Source organism: Antechinus flavipes, chromosome 1 (genome assembly GCF_016432865.1).
Source record: "Antechinus flavipes isolate AdamAnt ecotype Samford, QLD, Australia chromosome 1, AdamAnt_v2, whole genome shotgun sequence".
NCBI classification, from domain to species: Eukaryota; Metazoa; Chordata; class Mammalia; order Dasyuromorphia; family Dasyuridae; genus Antechinus; species Antechinus flavipes.
In genome coordinates, this window is record NC_067398.1 from 679,607,466 (window position 1) to 679,625,811 (window position 18,346).

At 43.2% G+C, this 18,346-nt stretch overlaps 1 protein-coding gene across 2 annotated transcripts in view; it reads right to left on the bottom strand.

Annotated features, from left to right (window-relative positions):
* Nucleotides 1-537: 537 nt before the first annotated feature.
* MYO1F (myosin IF) overlaps nucleotides 538-18,346 on the bottom strand; it is a 55,574-nt gene continuing 37,765 nt past the window's right edge. For both annotated transcript variants that reach the window (XM_051972490.1, XM_051972489.1), the window contains 9 exons: nucleotides 17,594-17,708; nucleotides 17,308-17,477; nucleotides 15,957-16,102; nucleotides 13,191-13,337; nucleotides 11,949-12,097; nucleotides 11,676-11,753; nucleotides 5,642-5,837; nucleotides 5,229-5,398; nucleotides 538-4,536 (listed from right to left, as the gene is read on the bottom strand). In XM_051972490.1, the coding sequence (XP_051828450.1) occupies nucleotides 4,460-4,536; nucleotides 5,229-5,398; nucleotides 5,642-5,837; nucleotides 11,676-11,753; nucleotides 11,949-12,097; nucleotides 13,191-13,337; nucleotides 15,957-16,102; nucleotides 17,308-17,477; nucleotides 17,594-17,708 (1,248 nt within the window). In that variant the 3' untranslated portion in view covers nucleotides 538-4,459. The remainder of the gene's footprint in view (nucleotides 4,537-5,228; nucleotides 5,399-5,641; nucleotides 5,838-11,675; nucleotides 11,754-11,948; nucleotides 12,098-13,190; nucleotides 13,338-15,956; nucleotides 16,103-17,307; nucleotides 17,478-17,593; nucleotides 17,709-18,346) is intronic.

Below are 18,346 nucleotides of genomic sequence, written 5' to 3' on the forward strand. Positions count from 1 at the left end.
ACGATTTTTTTCTTCCTTCCTTTTTTAGTCTTCTTTACACAAAATGATTAATATGGAATTGTTTTAGATGAGTGCACATGTATAGCCTACATCAGGTTCCTTTCTATTTCAGGGAGGGGGAATGGAGGGAGGTATAGAATTTGAACTTTTAAAAAAAATGTTAAAAATCATTTTATACATAGTTGGGGGGAAGATAAAATATGATTTTAAAAAAGATAAATAGAAGTGGGGCAGCTAGGTGGCTCAGTGGATAGAGCACCAGCCCTGAAGTCAAGAGGACCTGAGTTCAAATCTGACCTCAAACACTTAGATGTCCTAGCTGTGTGACCCTAGGCAAGTCACTTAACCTCAATTGCCTCAGAAAAAACAAAAAGATAATAGAAGCAAGAGGAATTTAGAAGTGAAGTGGTTAACAGAAGCATTCATAGCATTCAGCTGATGGGATCCTAGGCCTCCATAACAACAACATTCATCACCATTGCATGAGATGCCAAGAGATAAGTTTCAGAGTGATTAATACTTGAAGAAAGCTGTGTCTTCTCTGCTTAAGAAAACTTTATTAATCACAGGGAGGATCAAGAACCAAGGTGACTGAAGATAGTCAGCAGGGACAACTAGAGTAGAGATTAGCACCTGACAAAGAACAGCTTAGAGCAGACTAGAAGGGTACAAATCTACCAGGAAGTAGTCAGTATTGATAAGGAGATGCAGATGCTTCTGGGTGAGGCTGCATTGTCCTCATCAAGTGGTTAGGATTCGGCGCTCTCACTGCCACGGCCGGGGTTTGATTCCCAGTCAGGGAACCATATGTTGAGGTCTAGATTTGGGGTACCTAAGTGAAATTAGGGTTTAGTTAAGGTCTAATGGTAGGTTTGGGATAGAGGGAGTCAAGCAAAGCTCCCCTGCAACCCCCTTGGATTTGGTGCAAGAATACGGCGTTAAATAGTAGTGGCAGGAGTCCCCAATAAAAGCATTTATTGGCTCGAGAGTTAGATTGATAAAAGAGGTTTATCATTGGGTTTGGAAGTAAGGAGATAGGTGAAGGTAGAGATAAGGAGGGCACTGGACAGAGGGTCCAGTGGACAGAGGGTCCTCACATGGCTACCATGTTTGGAATCTCTGCAAAGAGGGGTTCCCAGCGTGGCCTTTTTATAATAGGAGACTTAGCTCGAGGGGCTTTCGGGTGTAGCCCCAAAGTTGGCTCAGATCCGGGTGGGGCTGGGAACAGGTCAGATCTATTGGAATTCAAAGGGACCAGGATTTGCGAGTTAAAGGGCAATTTACATTATTAACTAGAAGAGGGTGGGAATCTAGAAAGAATCTTTCCCACATCAGTATGATCACACCAGTGGGAAATGATGGTGGTTTTGGAGTGTCTAGAGCATGAATTTCCCTTCCCAGAATATGTTCCTTGCTCCCATATTCCCCTTTTATGGAGATGCAGACTGATAAATGCTCCTACAGGGGCTGTAGTCACAGCCACTGAAGACCTAGAAAAGAAAGTTTTTGCCACCAAAATCCTTGAGCCTGCCAGATAGTTCAGTGTCAAGAACTGATGATGTATTTTTTTAATAAGTGGAAATGACATTAAAGAAGCATTAGCCTCTACTTTGCTGCTGCAGTCTAAGGACCACGGGATTTTTCCATCTGATTCACAGCTAATGTTATGCCACAGTTTTCTTTAACTGTCCTGACTCAGTTTCCCTGTCTCAGTTACCTTAACTGTTCTGTCTCTGACCCAGTAAAACTAAGGATTATTCGCTCTCGGGTTATAAATTAGCAAGATAAAAGAGTAGATCTCCTGATTCTTTTATGGATTTACAATATTCCTTTAGAATATTCCAAGACCAACCCATGATATCTTCTTTGTCTCTGGAATTTTTAGGTTTTATGGCTTCCCCTCCCTGATAAAAAAACCTTCCCTCCCTTTCTCTTCTTTGTCTCCAAAAAGGTATTTAAGAAGTTGTTGTTCTTCCATTCATGGCTGGAGAATGGCATCTGGCAGTTGTATGCTGGACGCTGGATTCTTTGGGTCCTCCAGCCCTGGGACCAATATGGATTCCTTGGTCCCAGTATACTTATCTCTGTCTGACTGGATAATCTGAGACGAGAGTCCTGTTCAGTCAATCTTACTCTCCCATTAATAAAATATTAAAAACTCTCTAATCTCTCTCCTGTCTCAGTTTCTCCGGCATTACAATTTGGAGGTCCCACCGAGATAATAGAAACTGAGAACTGGATTAGAGATTAGAGATCTCTCGGTCTCCACCTAGACCTGAGGGGGGCTCAGGACCTGGGTCTGTTCCTTGAAGCGGTTCTTCAGCCTCAGTCCGGCCTACATTGGACAACGAAATCGATTCGGCATTTGATTCGGCATTTGGGAGAGTAAGTATGTCTGGGTACCTTTTGGGGTACCATCTGGTTTTGGTTCTGTTTCTGGTCTGTTCTGTTGCTAGCAACCTGTGGTCTCAGAATAAATACCGACGGGCTTAAAATTCTGAGACGGGTATTTTCTGGGACGCTGGAGAATACTGGGTATGTTATATGTTTGCTTAATGGTGTAACTGTGTAGTCTGTGTGATGTGTGTTCTATGTTCTGTGTGGTTTGTTATGTTGTTGGTTGGAAAACAACGTTGCAACTGTGCATAGTAAATTGGAGCTCCATGTTTGTTTGTGTGTGTCTGTGTTAAAAGTTAAAATAAGCTTGTAAGAGATAAGGATTCAGCCTCTGTGTTGCAGGCTTAGAAAATATCAAGAAGTTTGAAAAATCTTTCTCTCTCTCTCTCTCTGTCTCTGGCTGACTGCAGCAGCCTGTGAGAAAAAGGGAGAAAAGGGAGAGAAAGGAAGAAAAAAAAAAGGAAATGAAAAAAAATAGATTGAAAGGGATTTGAAAATTCGGAAAGTTAAACCTTCCACATGTATTGTTTCCATCATTAAAATGTGAAATATTCCATTGGGGAATGTCTTATTTTTCTATTTGTATCCTAAATATTTAGCTCAGTGCTTTGCACATAGTCAAGCACATAATAAATTCTTTCTTCCTTCCTTTATTTAGGTGCCCTTTGTTCCCCAATGTGGTCGCGGATTCCCCATGTGTGAAAATTCCATGTGTAATTCTTGTGAAAGCCCCATTCTTTTTGCTGAGTCAGATGCATTTGTGGGAAGGGGATCTCGTGGTGGAAGGGAGCAACGTTTTATCACCTTATTTACTATTTAAGGTTTTGTTATTGGGTCATTTGGCTTGCTGGAAAAAGTAAAATATGCTGGAGGAGGCTCCTGAGCAAAGATTTTGCAAGGATCTTCACTTTTAAAATAAAATAGAACTTGATGTAGCTAAATAAGATTCTATGGTGAAGGGGCCCCTATGGGTTATTTTTATGCTACCAATTTTTGAAAATACTTTGTAAATCGGAATAGTCTATAGAATTTGGGGTCGGTAGACATCCACGGGTTCATAGGATTTAAAATTGGAAGGGATCTTACAGGTCATTGAGTCCAATGTCCTTCAGATGGAGTAAAAGTCCCCCAAACCAGAAGGGCTTTACCCCAAGGAGATAAAAGCAATATTTTCCTGAGTGGTAGAATGGGAACAGCACTGGGTTTATAGTTAAGCGAATCAAGTTCAAATCCCAGCTCTGCCACGGATGTACTAGATGACCTTGGGTCTCTTCCACTTTGGGTCTCAATTTCCCCATCTGCAGCACGAGAAATTTGAGCTTGATGATCTTCCAGGCCCCTGCCATGGGCTTGAGCCTGGGCACTCAGAGATTTGAAATCACATTTGGAATCGTCATCAGGATAATTAGCATTCAGCGATTTAAGGCTTGCCAAGTATTTTTTAGTTAGATTTTCTTCAGATTCTCACAACTAATCTGAGAGGTAGGTAGTCTTAATATCCCCATTTTACAGTTGAGGAAACTGAGGCAAACAGATTAAAAGGCTTGTCCAGGGTCACACAGCTAGTCTCTGAGGCGGCTTGAGTTCAGGTTACCGGCTTAGGAACCTTAGGAAGAAAGACACTACGCCATGTTGACTGTTAGTAGACACGCTGTTTCTGAGCTCTTCCTTTAATGGCTCTCAGTCCCTTGTCCTTGGTCTCTGTTCTCGCCCCCAAACCCAGGTTTCATCCTGGAAGGGTCTGGTCAGGAAGAGGTCTATCCTGCCTGCCCTGCTCCTCCTCCCTGAGGAAGGACGGGTATTTGGCTCCTCTCAGTGAGAGCCCGGGAAAGAGGGCCAGAGTCAGGAAGGGAAAGAGAAATTTCTCGGGGGACTCAGTTCTTCATGGAAAAAACCCAGAGGCCTCAAGGCACCCTCATAGCTGCCAGGCTTCTGAGACTTTCATGGCATGGAGGAGACAAGACGGGGGTCCCAGCTCCCCGGGAAGGGGTTTGGAGCAGAGATGGGCCAGGTAGGAAGGGCTGGAAAGAATTCCATTTGGAGTCCCAGATTTCCTGGGGCCTTAGATCTTTTCCACGTAGTTTCCAGGGAAAAGGCCCTCCTGGCCATGCAGGCGGCCTTTCCACCAGCCTGATGGATCTGCAAAGAGGAAGAGACAAAGGCCTGAGTGAGCCCTTAGCCTGGTCTTTAGTCTAACCCTTTGAGCACAGGCCATGTGGCTGCTTGGGTGCAGGTGTTTTTTCTGATGAACTGTGTGGTTCAATTCACTTTCTCTCTCTGTGCCTCAGTTTCCTTGTCTGCAAAATGAGGGGTTTGAAGGAGGCAGGAAGGAAGGGAACATTTTATTAAGCACTTATCATGTGCTAGACCCAGGGGTAAGTGCTCATGTCATCTCCACAACAATGCTGGGAGGCAGAGAAAGGTTAAGTGACTTAGAAGCCCAGCTCATAAGTATCTGAGGCTGGAACCGAACACAGGCCCAGGGCTCTGTCCACTGGACCATGGAGCAGAAGTAGATGATTTTTTCCCCCTGAGGCAATTGGGGTTAAGTGACTTGCCCAGGGTCACACAGCCAGGGTGTGTTAAATGTCTGAGGTCGAATTTGAACTCAGGTCCTCCTGACCTCTGGGCTGGTGCTCTATCCACCACCGCCACCTGGCTGCCCTCCCAAGTAGATGATTTCTAAGGCTTCTCCCAGCAATAAATCCCTGGAGGATATCCTTAGCCCTTGGGGTGAGTCTGCCTCTGGAGAAACAAGAGCAATCTTCACAGCTCCCATGGGATGGGGGCCCACCTGGCCATCCCACCACTTCCCACCAGCACCTACGTACCCTCCAGCAGGATGTCGATGACCTCGTTGACGTTGAAGCTCAACTCATCCACATCTTGGCCCACGTACTGATAGAGGGCCCGACACCGTGGACCGGGCGTTCGGGGCTGAGGCTTGGGCCTTCCCACCCCTGGCACAGGCCTCTGCCCAATGCTTCGCTTTCTCTGCATCCTGTAAGGGGCACAGACGCCAGGCTGCTTGTGGGAGCAGCAAGACAGCAAAAGGCCCTCATCCCACCAAGAAGACAGGGTAGCCAAGAGGGGGACAGCAAGGGGAGTTTCTGTCAGGGACTTGCTAGGGTCACCCTGTCCCCCTGATCCCTTCCAGTTCCTATTCCTAGAGTCCCTCGGTATAGAACAGGGGGTACTTAGATGTTTATAAATGTCCCCCTTTGGGAATGATGCTGGAACCTACCCAGCCATCCCCTGATCAGGCACATTGAGGAATTCCATGTTGTGTTCAGAGGGAGGTCGTTTGTGGGGCCGTCGGCTCCCGCCCAGAGCTGTGGCAGGAGGCCCCCGCTGCATCCGTGGGCTATTCCCCCTTGACATCTGTTCCAAGGGGGAGGGGCCGCTGTGGGCCATGTGGGGAGCCCTACTCTGAATTGGCCCTGCAAAAAAAGAGAGACGGTGTTAGGCGCAGGGAATAGCAATGAGAATGCAGGAAACTCTGGGGATGCTGGGTAAGATAAACTAGCCACAAAACGCAAATTTTAGGGACATTCAAAACCATGGGAGAGCTGTTGAGAACTTGGATAAGAGAACAGAAACTTCACAGACATAGAGTTAGAAAAAGATATGAATCATACTGTTGTTCATCCTTCATTCTTGAAGAGGACCAATGACATCATGGAGCTGCTGTCATGATTTCTAAGTGAATTGGATTTAATTTCTTTCTCCAGTCATTGAAGCCCAGTGTCAAGGCAAAAATCAAGATGACTGGTGATGGCCCAGGATGCAGTGGGTGATCTTGGTGGGGTTTTTTTGGGGGTGGGGCAGGTGAGGCCCCACTTGGGATTAAGTGACTTGTCCATTTCTATTTTTTGTTATTGTTTGCTTGCATTTTTGTTTTCCTTCTCAGGTTTTTTTTTTTACCTTCTTTCTAGATCAGATTTTTCTTGTGCAGCAAGATAACTGTACAAATATGTATACATACATTGGATTTAACATATACTTTAACATGTTTAACATGTATAAGACTGCCTGCCATCTGAGGGAGGGAGTGAGGAGAAGGGGAAAAGTGGGAACAGAAGGTTTTGCTAGGGTCAATGTCGAAAAATTACCCATGCATATGTTTTGTAAATAAAAAGCTACACTACTACTAGTGCTACTCCTACTATTACTACTATTACTACTACTACTACTGCTACTACTACTACTACTACTGCTGCTGCTGCTGCTACTACCACCACTACTACTACTGCTGCTGCTACTGCTGCTATTACTACTATTATTACTACTATCACTAACTACTGCTATTATTCTTCCTCCTACTACTACTAGCTACTACTAATTAACTAACTAACTAATTAACTAATAACTACTACTACTAATACTATTACTACTACTGCTGCTGCTGCTGCTACTACTACTACTACTGCTGCTACTGCTAATACTACTACTACTATTACTACTACTACTACTACTACTGCTGCTGCTACTACTACTGCTACTACTACTACTGTTACTACTATTACTACTACTGCTGCTGCTGCTAATACTATTATTACTACTGCTACTACTACTATTACTATTACTACTACTGCTGCTGCTAATACTATTACTACTACTGCTACTACTACTATTACTGCTACTACTGCTGCTGCTGCTGCTACTACTACTACTACTAATACTACTACTGCTGCTGCTACTACTACTACTGCTATTGCTACTGCTACTAATAAAGTGACTTGTCCAGGGTCACACAGCTAGTAAGTGTTAAAGGTCTGAGGCTGGATTTGAATTCAGATCCCTTCAATTTCAAGGTTGATTCTTTATTCATTGCACCTCCAGCTGCCTCCACTGATCTTCCTAAATTAAGGTCTTTCCCAGCTTTCCCAGGTAGTCTCAGGCGATGCCCATTCAATATAAAGATAAAAGAATACCAATTTGCTTCACACAAGAATCAGCCTCCCAGTTTGTGGCCAGAATGGGAAATCTTTACACTTACTGTGAGTTATCAAAACCCAAACAGTCAAGAGAGGCTTAGGTGAGGACTTTTTATTGGCCATTTAATGAAAATCAGGTGATTTGGGTTTAAGGGCTTAGTCAAATGGAACCATTAGAATCACAATGGGTTTTTTAAAAGTCTGTTTTTTCAGAGCTATATTTTAAGAGATCATAAATGGAAACTGCATGGGACAAAAAGCAAATTGTCCCAGATTTTTGAAAGTAACTAAATGAATAAAAAAATAGTTATACAGATTAGAAAGTAGAAACATGGACTTTGAAGATAGGGAATTGTGGGAAAAGAATGAAACATCACTAATATTTGGCTCTTCCATTCCACTCACATAAACACTACTCCTAGTTCAAGTTTTTATTCATTCCCTCACATCTGGGTTATTGTAAGAATCTCCTAACTGGCTTCCAGCTTCTTCATACTTTAATCCATTTTTCACCCAGCAGCCAAAATGATCTTCCTAAGACATGGGTCTATTCATATCATTCCTCTGTTCCAAGAATTTAGCCAGCTCCCTATTGCTTCTAGAATAAATAATAGAATATCCTCTGTCACATAATCTTTATTATCCTTTGAAGGTAACAAGTGCTTGTTGAATTGCACTGAATTAATAAGCTATGAACAACCTGGAATTTAAGGGCTTCATAATCAGTTAATCAACAAGCATTTATTAAACACCTACTGTGTGTCTGGCAATGTTTCAGAGAGCTTATATTTCTTGTTCTTTTTTTGCTGAGGCAATTGGAGTTAAGTGATTTGTTGAGGGTCTCCCAGCTAGGAAGTAGCTGGATTGGATTTGCGCTCAGTTCCTCCTGACTTCAGGGCCAGTACTCCATCCACTGTGCCATCTAGTTGCCCCTGAGCTTATATTTCTAAACCATGAAATCTGGACCCAACCTACTCATTGGGCCTGGTGTAATTTTTCTTCACTTTATATAGCATTTTAGCTAACTCATGAAGCTCATTGCTCCCCAATTTCATCCTGCCTTCCCAAAATCCACCTCCCATCCCCGGAATGCACTCCTTTATAAGCTCCTCTCGTTGAAATCCTTATGTACTCTTGGGGACCACAACTTTTCTGAAACTTCTAGCTACAAGCATATTTTCTTTTCATTAAGGTTCTTCTGTGGATTCATGATTAAAAATGCCATTCACATCCAGAGAAAGAACTGATAAAGCTTGAATGTAGATTGAAACATACTATTTTTCACTTTTAGATTTTTTTCATGTTTTTTTTTCTTTTGGTCTGTTTCTTTTATAACATAACTAACATAGAAATGTTTTACACGACTACACATTTATAATTTAAATTAAATTGCTAATCATCGCAGGGAGGAGGGAAATAGAGGGAAGAAAAAAATTGGTACTCAAAATTGAAAAAAAATGGGAGGCAGCTCAATGGCACAGTTCATAAAGTACAAGCCCTGGAATCAGGAGGACTTGAGTTCACTTAATACTTAATAGCTATGTGACCCTGGGCTGTTTGGGCACCATATGTTGTGGTACGAGAGCCACCTGTCAGTGACTGCTGGAGGTCTAACTCAGACCTGTAGAATGCCATATCATAACACTGGGCTAGTCATTTAAGCCCAATTGACTTAGCAAAAAATAAAAAAAGAATGTTCAAAATTGTCTTTACATGTAATTTTAAAAATATATTATTTGAAAAAATTATCCAAAAATTAAAAATATTATTAAAAAAAAAAAAAAACACATGTTCCTTTGTCATGAAAGTGAAGTGGGTTGTGGTCTCTTTAAGAAACCATATTTCCTATTGATCTGTGATCCCTTTCAGATTCTCAGCCATTAATGGGAAAGCTATATCTTCCCCAGACAAGTTATCTTTCTAAGATGCCAGGGCCTTTGATTTAATTAGAAATCCTGGTTAAAAAGCACCCCTTTGCAGTGTTAAATCCACTAAGATATCCGAGCTGTCCCAGCCCCCACTGGGTCTCACCTGCTCGGGCTGTTCCAGCCCCCACCAAGACACCCAATATAATAGCTTCCATCAACTAAAGTCTTTGCAGATGGACCCTGGCAGCTCCTTTTGCTGCCAGGACCTTCTGTTCACTGAGAACTGCATTCTCAGTGCAAAACACCATTTTCCATAGACTTGCCACTATAGAAGTCAGTCTCTTGGTAAACTGATTTCTATCTACCAATAAACTTTCACTTTGCAACTAATAATTCGAGAATGAGTGAATTCTTTCACTCCTAAAACCTGCGGCCGATTTAAAGGGAATTCTTAACAACTCTCTTATAGCCACTAATCTAGATGGCTCAAACAGCATCAAAAAGCGCTTAATAAAAGCTTGGTGACTTAATATCTGACTCTCAGGACCTCCCCTTTGCCTCTTCATTGTCTCTCTTTAAAAATTTTAATTTGTTTTCAATAACAAAAATTTATTTTCTCTCTCACTTCCCTCCAACTTGAAAAAGGAAGAAAAATAAAGCCTTTATAACAAATATGTATAATCAGGAACAACAAATTTTTGCATTGAGAATGTCTTGAAATTATATTTAACTGTAAACATTTGATCTTGACTTTCAACTCCCAGAGAGCACATGTGGAATTGAACTTGAAGTCATGAAGACCTGTTTTCATCTCTGTCACACACTAGCCTGTGACCCTGAGTCACATCTCAATGCCCCAAGTAATTTTTCTAAAATGCTGAATTGCAGTTTGGGCATGGCTCTGCATTGCTAGAGGGAATTTCTTCACTGGGAATTTCTGCTATTGGTAAAATTTTAGATCTGGTCCAACAATAAGATAAAATTAGAGTTTAAGATATTTGAAGGCAAGGACAATGTCATTTTTTTCTAATTAAGCTCTACAAACAGCAGCTTAATACATGTTGAGTTAAAAGTGAATTATTATTATTTCCATCAGGAGCAGAAGAAAGAATGGAAATATTGCTGAAAGATTTGGAAGCATGGAGTAGGGAAGAAGAGGATGCTCCCAGAAATTCTCTATTTCCTTGGCTCATACCACTGCCTTCCTTACCGGCTCTTGCTTAGGGGCTACTTCTTCCAAGGAAGCTTTTTCAGAATCCTCTACTTATTGGTATTAGCATGTGCTCACTGCTTTAGGCATTAGTTGCAGCAAGTCACCTGACCTCTCTAAGCCTGCATTCTGTCAACAATAAAGTAAGGATCTTAAAAAAAATTCACGTTTTGAAAATAAAAAGCTTTAATTAAAAAAAAAAAAAAAAAAAAAAACCTCACACAGCCTAGCTGAAAGGTGTTATGAAGAAAAAGTGGTTAAGTTTTCCTTTGTCAATCTTCAGCTGCTCCAGAAATAGGAGATGGTTTGATTTTGTTTTGCTTTGTTCTTCAGTCCAGATTGATTTCATTGGTATAAGAAACTCAGGCTTATTGTCTGCACTTTGTGGTCTTAGAAAGTTGCCTAATTCACAGAATTATGATACTGCTTGCTCAGGGGTTTTACAGAGGCAGAAGTCTCAGGTCTTTCTGATTCTGAAGCCAGATCTCTGTCTACCAGGTCATGCTGAATAGTTATTATTATTGGTGTAGTAACAAAAGAGGGCTCCTATCCACATTCCATCTAACACTAGCTGAATGACCTTTACTTATGTAATCCTCAGTTTCCTCATTTAGAAAATAGGGGTCATATATTCCTACTACCTAGCTCACAAAGTTGTCACAAGGCAAGCATTTGAGTGCCTAGAAATGGGAACTATTATTATTATAATTATTATCTCTAATGGACCTGGTAATTAAATTACCCAAATAATTATTTGGGTAAGGGAAGGTCGCCTAATGTGGTGCAAAAAGCATTAGCTTTGGCATCTGGGGAGCCAGGTACACGTTCCAGCTCCGCCATTTATTAGGTAAGTTTCACTAGGGTTACGAAGCCATCCTCTTTTGGGTCCTGCTTTCTCACTTATAGGGGTGAGGATGCTGAACCTACGATACATTGGCCAGACCATGGGATTTGGGGTCAGATTTCAGCTCTGCATCCAACTCTCTAAATGACCGTGGACAAATTATTTTGAACTTCCATTTGTAACATCATAGAGTTGGATTCAGTTACCTCTAAAATTCAGCCCCATTTTAAGTTTCTATTTGACTCTAAGGACAGAGCGGGGATGGAGTTAGATTAGTTGGGGACATGACAGCAGGAGAGATCCTGGAGGGAAGCTAGGGTTAAGACAGAGAGAAGGATTCCTAGCAGGGAGGGAGCTGAGGCAGATGGAGTTTGGATGATGTCCTGCCAAGGATGGAGAAGAAGTCACAGGGTCCTCACCTCTAGAGGGAGCTGGGGTTGCTCGCACTGGTGCGGGTCTCCTCCTCTGGCCTTGTGGAGGGCCTTTCTTTGTTGGTTCTGCAAGAGAAAGGGCTAGAGTTCAAGGCTACCCAGGGTGCTTCATCCCTTTACTCTGACTTCCTTGTGAGAAGGCAGCAGCTGAGGCCCTGAGGATACTTATCTTTGCTGAAAGGTCTTCTCCAGGACCCTCCACATCCCCTGCCTCTTTACTTTGTTTAGCCCAGCCTCGCCTAGCCTCCCCCAGATACTCACTGGAGTTTTTAGGAAGTCCGTCACTGATGCTGATCATCAGGTTCTTGCCACTAGCTTTGAGGGTGGCCACTTCTCCTGGACCTCGGGAGAAAGTGATGGTCCGGGTTCCTCCTCCACCCCAGCCTTCCTTCTTCACCCGGAACTGTAGTCTAACAGAAGGATGAGGAAGTCGGGGAGAGACACCCAGACAACTTCTGCCCTTACTTGTTTCACCTCCCCCATCCTCCTCCACTCTTCCCATCCCCTATGCTGTGTTCCTTGCCACCTTCAGAGACCCAATAAATGAAGGAGAGAAAGGAGGAAGAGAATAAACATAAGTTAAGGACTGTGCTTACACTTTACAAGTATTTTCTTTTCTTTTCTTTAATAATTTTTTATTGATAGAACATATTTTCTCATTTGATCCTCACAACAATCTTGAGAAATAGTTGCTCCTATTATCACCATTTTACAGTTGAAGAAACTGAGACCAATAGAAGCTAAGTGGCTTGCCCAGAACCACACACATATGTAGTAAATGTCTGAATCTACATCTGAGGTCAAGCCTTCCTGATTCCAGGCCCGGGGCTTTATCATTGCACCACCTAGCTGCCTTGGAATGATCTTATAAAGGGCATTTTTTCTTATAAATTACTGTCCTCACTGATAATTCAGGAATGGGTAAAGATGGCTTTTAAAATATAATAGAGTGGGGCAGCTAAGTGGCACAGTGGATAGAGCACCAGCCCTGAAGTCAGAAGGACCTGAGTTCAAATCCCACCTCAGACACTTAACACTTTCTGCCTGTGTGACCCTGGGCAAGTCACTTAATCCCAATTGCCTCAGCAAAAAAAAAAAAATACATATATAGATAGATAGATAGATAGATAGATAGATAGATAGATATATAGATAGATATCTAGATAGATAGATAGATAGTAGGGCTCAGAAAAAGTAATAAAGGGGAAAGGAAGAAGGATTAATGTTATCATTGCCAAGATCATAGATTTAGTGCTGGGAAAAGGGACAATAGAAATCATCAAACTCCACTCCCATTTTGTAGATGAGGAAACTGAGGTGCAGTTTAAGTGATTTGCCCAAGGTAGTGAGTATATGAAGTAGGATTTGAACCTGGGTTCACCCAGTTCCCAGTCTGCTGCCCTGCCCATTACACCACACCCCAACAGGAGACCGGACAGAGTTATTGTTAGTAATCCAACATGGGTCCCAGAGCCAGCCCCAAGTGGCCCTTGCCCCACCTACGTGTCATTGAAAGTCAGGGTCAGGGTGTTGTGAGTGAGTTCTTGGAAACGCTTGCACAGGAGGCTGATGAGTTCTGTTTTGAAAATGCTCTCCAGGAAGTTATCTGCCCCGGTTTCATGGAGAACAAAGAAGTCATCCTGTCTGGTGCTAGAAGGAGACAAAGACAAGGGAGTGAGGGGTTTTGAAGGTCATGGGGGGAATAAAGGAAGGAGAGGAAGCTTTAAGCAGCGAGACATGCAGGGGTTGGAACTACAAACTGGTTTCAGCATAGTGTGGTCAAAACCGTGCTAGACCGATTCAGGACACTGGATTTGAATCCCATCCCAAAGGTGACAAAAAGTGTCACCTTCTCAGAGCCTCCTTTCTGTACAACTTCTAGCTCTGTAACTGAGGTCTCTGCAATCCCTACCTCCAGTAAAACTTTTATTATTGCAATTAATATCATCATCATTATTATTCACAGAAACTAGAAGCTGGAAGGGACTACAGAAATCATTCTAGTGACCCAGACCTGACCAAAAATCCTCTCTGCAATAGACCTAACAAATGGTGGATCCATTTTGCTTGAAGACCTCAGTGAGGAGAACTAGCCCTCTGCACCATCACGAGCAGCATTAATTATTATTATTATTCTGTGTCTATGTGTCTTATTGTAAACTTGAGAGGGGCCTGAGTGAATATTTCCCAAGCCAGGGAATCAATCAACACTTACATAAGCCAGATTGAAAAGTCAAACAATTCCTAGCCTCAAAGAGCTCACATTGTATCAGGAGAGGCAACATGTATATAGATGGGTCAATACAAAATAAATAGGGACCAATGGGTGGGGCTTGGATTAATCTTAGATTAATTTTAGTCTTGGCTTTGGTCTGCTGCTAGCTAGAACCGTGAACGTGAACAGGTTCTCCCTGTCTCTGTTTCCCTGTTCTATGCATTCGGCTGTTGTGCTTCAGAACCCAAATGACATCACTATGTTCGAGCTGAGCTACGGTGTGTCTGGCCGGTAGATCAGAGCAACACGAGCTCGGGATGCTCTGCCACAGGTCAGACGCAAATATACCCTCTCGACATTTGAGGGGCTTCTCTAACTTTGCATATCTCGAGTTTTTTCTGAGCTAATTCAATTCTGCTTTGCTCACAGAGCACAGCCCCTTCTCTGATGAGGGCAGTCCTGTGCTGGGAGCTCCATGTCCTATGACCGATTCTAAAGTTACCAGTATTTTATTTTTCCAAATACATGCAGAGATGGTTTTCAACATTCACCTTTGCAAACCTTTATGTTCCAAATTTTTCTCCCCTTTTCCCTCTCTTCCCCCTCTCCAAGATAACAAACCATCTGACATAAGTTATACATGTGTGATTCTTTGAAACCTAAATTCTAAAGGTTCTTAAGAGAGACACTGAGAGTTCCTCGTATTGTTTTTTTCCATTCTGTCCAAGAGAAGAAATTGAGTCTCTTCTATGGTTCTTTCCAGCTTTAACATTCTTCCATGCTAAGATCCCTGACATAATCTCAAGGGTAAGGTCCCTTCCAAATCTGAGTCTAGGCTTTTTGTCCCAAATGCCAGGTCTGAATTCTGTTTTAAGTTCTAACATCCCTTTCAGCTCTGAAATTTTGTCTTCTCCACCCTGCCTGCTCTTCAGCACACTGTGCTCCTAGAAGGCTCTTAATAAGTGTTTGTGGATTGATGGATTGTGGGGATAGAATAGGAGAAGGTGGGAATCATAGAATGGTTTGGAATTGAAGGGGATTTTAGAGAGATCATTGAGCTCTAGCTCCTCTTTCTACAGATGAGAAAACTGAGGTTTAGTGAAGTTTGCCAAGGATTACATAAATAGCAAATATCTGAGGCAGAATCGGAACTCAGATCTTCCTGGCCCAAGTCTGGGGCTCTATCCATGCTACCAAACTGGAGAAAGATGTGACATAGTGAAAAAGAACCCGGCATTTAGTGCCCAGAGACCTGGTTCAAATCTCAATTATGCTCTTGATTTGCAGTGAGAACCAGGCTAAGTTCCTTTCTCCATGGGACCCTCAGTTTCCCCACCTGTAAAGTAAAGGAGACCAAATGAATGCTCTCCAAAGTCCCAGCTCTCAATTTATATTCCTGTAATCTAAGGTGTGACTGATAGGAATGGGGATGGGATGGGAGGGAATAAATATTTATATAGCACATATTATATGCATAAGCATTTATATAGCATCTATGACATGTGTAAGCATTTATATAACACCTACTATATGTATAAGCATTTATATAGCATCTACGACATGTGTAAGCATTTATATAACACCTACTATATGTATAAGCATTTATATAGCATCTACCACATGTGTAAGCATTTATATAATACCTATTATATGTATAAGCATTTATATAGCATCTACCACATGTGTAAGGATTTATATACCACCTACTACATGCATAAGCATTTATATAGCACTTACTACATGCAAAGTGTTTTACAAATATTATCTCATCTGATTTTGATAACTATGATGTGAAATATCTCCTTTTTTCAGTTAGAGAAACTGAAGCAGACATGGTTAAGTGACTTGCACAAAGTCACTCAACTAGTCAGTGCCTGAGACCAACCAGATGCAAAGTCCAGGTTTTCTTAATACCAGGTCCCATGCTCTATCCATTGCATCATGGGCTGCCACTAGAGCCTTACCTCAAGTCCTGATCCCTGGGCTACAGAATGGCCCCAAGCAGTAGAAAAAGGCTGGGGAAGAGATGTGGGCAAATGGACAGCTGAGCTCACCTGAGTGAGACCCCCCGGAGGGTCTGGATTTCCATTTTCTTCTTCAGAACCTCTTGAATCTGTCCCTTCTCTGGACCCTTCTTTACTTTCTCCCGCCCGATCACATACACATACTTAGGGGTCAGAATCAGGTCCCGCTTGATGGGCTGTGGGGAAAAATAGGTACTACACTGGGTGTGGGGATGGGGAATGGGCAGGCATAGGGAGGTGCGAGGGGCTACCTGATGACTATATGGAGGCAATTCAGTAGAAAGAGGCCTAAGAAGACTTGAGTTCAAATTCTATGACCATGGACAAGTTAGTTAACCTCCCTCAATCTCAGTAATCTCATCTGTAAAATAGGGATATTAATCAGTAAAGTCTCTGTCCCTTGAGGTTGTTGTGGAGTAAAGGTGCCTTGTAATTCTTTTTAAAAGTTCTGCAAAAATGCGAGTTACTGTCATCATCATCATCATCATGGGGGCTTCTGGGCGGAGTAGGGTGCAGGAGTTAGACGCTCATATGCTCATAGATCTTGAGCTTTAAGAAGCTTTAGATCGTCTTACAGGTAAGGAAACTGAGTCACATAGAGATCAAGTGACTCCCCCAGAATCACAGAGGCTATAAATGGTCTGGGACTCAGGCTCAGGTGTTCTGTATTGGGGAAACTGAGTAGGAAAACTAGAAGGAATTGGGGGGGGCTGTAAATGTGATACTTGAGTCTATAGGGATTATGTATTGGGGAATCTCATTAGGGGAACTAGAAGGAAAGGGAAAGGGGTGTGAATGGGATACCTGAGTCTATAAAGACTTTATATTGGGGGAAGCAGATGGTGTAGTAGATAAAGTACTAGCCCTGAAGTCAGGAGGACCTGAGTTCAAATTTGACCTCAGACACTTAACATTTCCTAGCTATGTGACCCTGGGCAATTCACCCAAATTGCCTCAGCAGGAAAAAAATTCTATATTGGGAAATCTGAGTAAGGAAATAAGAAAGATTTGGGGAGTATGAGTGGGACACCTGCATCTATAGAGACTGTATTGGGGGATTTAATAGGGAACTAAAGGAATTGGAAGGTGTAAATGGGATACCTGAGTCTATAGGGATTCTGTATTGGGAAATCTGAGTAGGGGAACTAGAAAGAATGGGAGGTGTAAGTGGAACACCTGAGTCTACAGGGGTGTTGGGGGCTGAGTGGCCTGTAGCTGCCCTGCGGTGGGTGGGGTAGTTGAGGACCCCTGAGTGGCTCTGGGTCTGGGGGGAATTCCAGGAGTCAGGCTATAACAGCTCTACCTGGCTTTGGTGATGAGCACTTGCGTTTTGGGAATGAGAGGCCTGGATTGGTCCAGGGCTTGAGCAGGGCTGTCTCACCTTGAAACGCCTGTCATACTTGGTGATGGAGTCTGCGAAATCTACCCGTTCACGCTTGGTCAGAAACTGGCGAAGCTCAGGCCTGGACTCCAGCCCCAGGTAGTCGCCCACAAAGTTTCTGTTGATGCTGTTCCTTCTCCTTTCCTTCTTGTTTAACAGGATATTGGAAGCTGTGGGGACCAGGATGCAGCATCTCAAGGCTTGGGCCCACAGGGCTCAGAGCCCTCAATCCCCCCCTCCGGTGAGTGCCTGAGCATGTCTGTCCCCCACTTCTCCCGTGTCTTACCTTCCTCCCTCATTTGCTCGTATCTTCTCACGGCTACATGGCGTCTCCAGGCTTTCTGGATGGTGCGGGCAAAGCCATCAAACTTGCGTTCTCGCATTTCTTCCAGCAGAAAGAGCTTGGGGGAGAGAGAGGAAAAGGGTCTGAGGGAGACGGGCAGGAGCGGCCCCAAGCCGGACATCCTCACCCTGCCCAGGAAGGGCCCAAGGCTGCCTCTCCCCAGGAGGCAGGGGATCCCAACTGGGATGTCCCTCTCTCGGCTTTGAACCGTCCCATTCCTCCTTCTCTGAAGCACCGCCATCCTTCCTTTTCTTCCCCTTCTCAAGCCTGCTGCACCCCTTACTTCCTTCCCCCCGTGAGAGAACATAGAAAAGCCCTTTGCTGCTCTTAAAGGTGGCTTTGTGGCTTGGTTAAAGTGCCTGTCTGGTAAACAGGAGATCCTGGGTTCAAATCCCAGTGAGGCCTTCTTTGCCCTGGAATAGCTAAGTGGTGCAAGGGAGAGAATACTGGTCCTGCAGTCAGGAAGACACGTATTAGCTGTGTGACTTTGGATAAATCAATTAATCCCAGGTGCCTCATCTAGAAAATGAATTAAAGAAGGAAATGGCAAACCGTTCCAGTGTCTTTGGTAAGAAAATCCCACATGGGTTCACAAAGAGTCGGGTACGGCTGATACGGCCGAACCACAGCAAAATGTCTATTGTTACTGTCACATTTAAGCCACATCCAAGGGTTATACGTAGTTACAAAGATCCC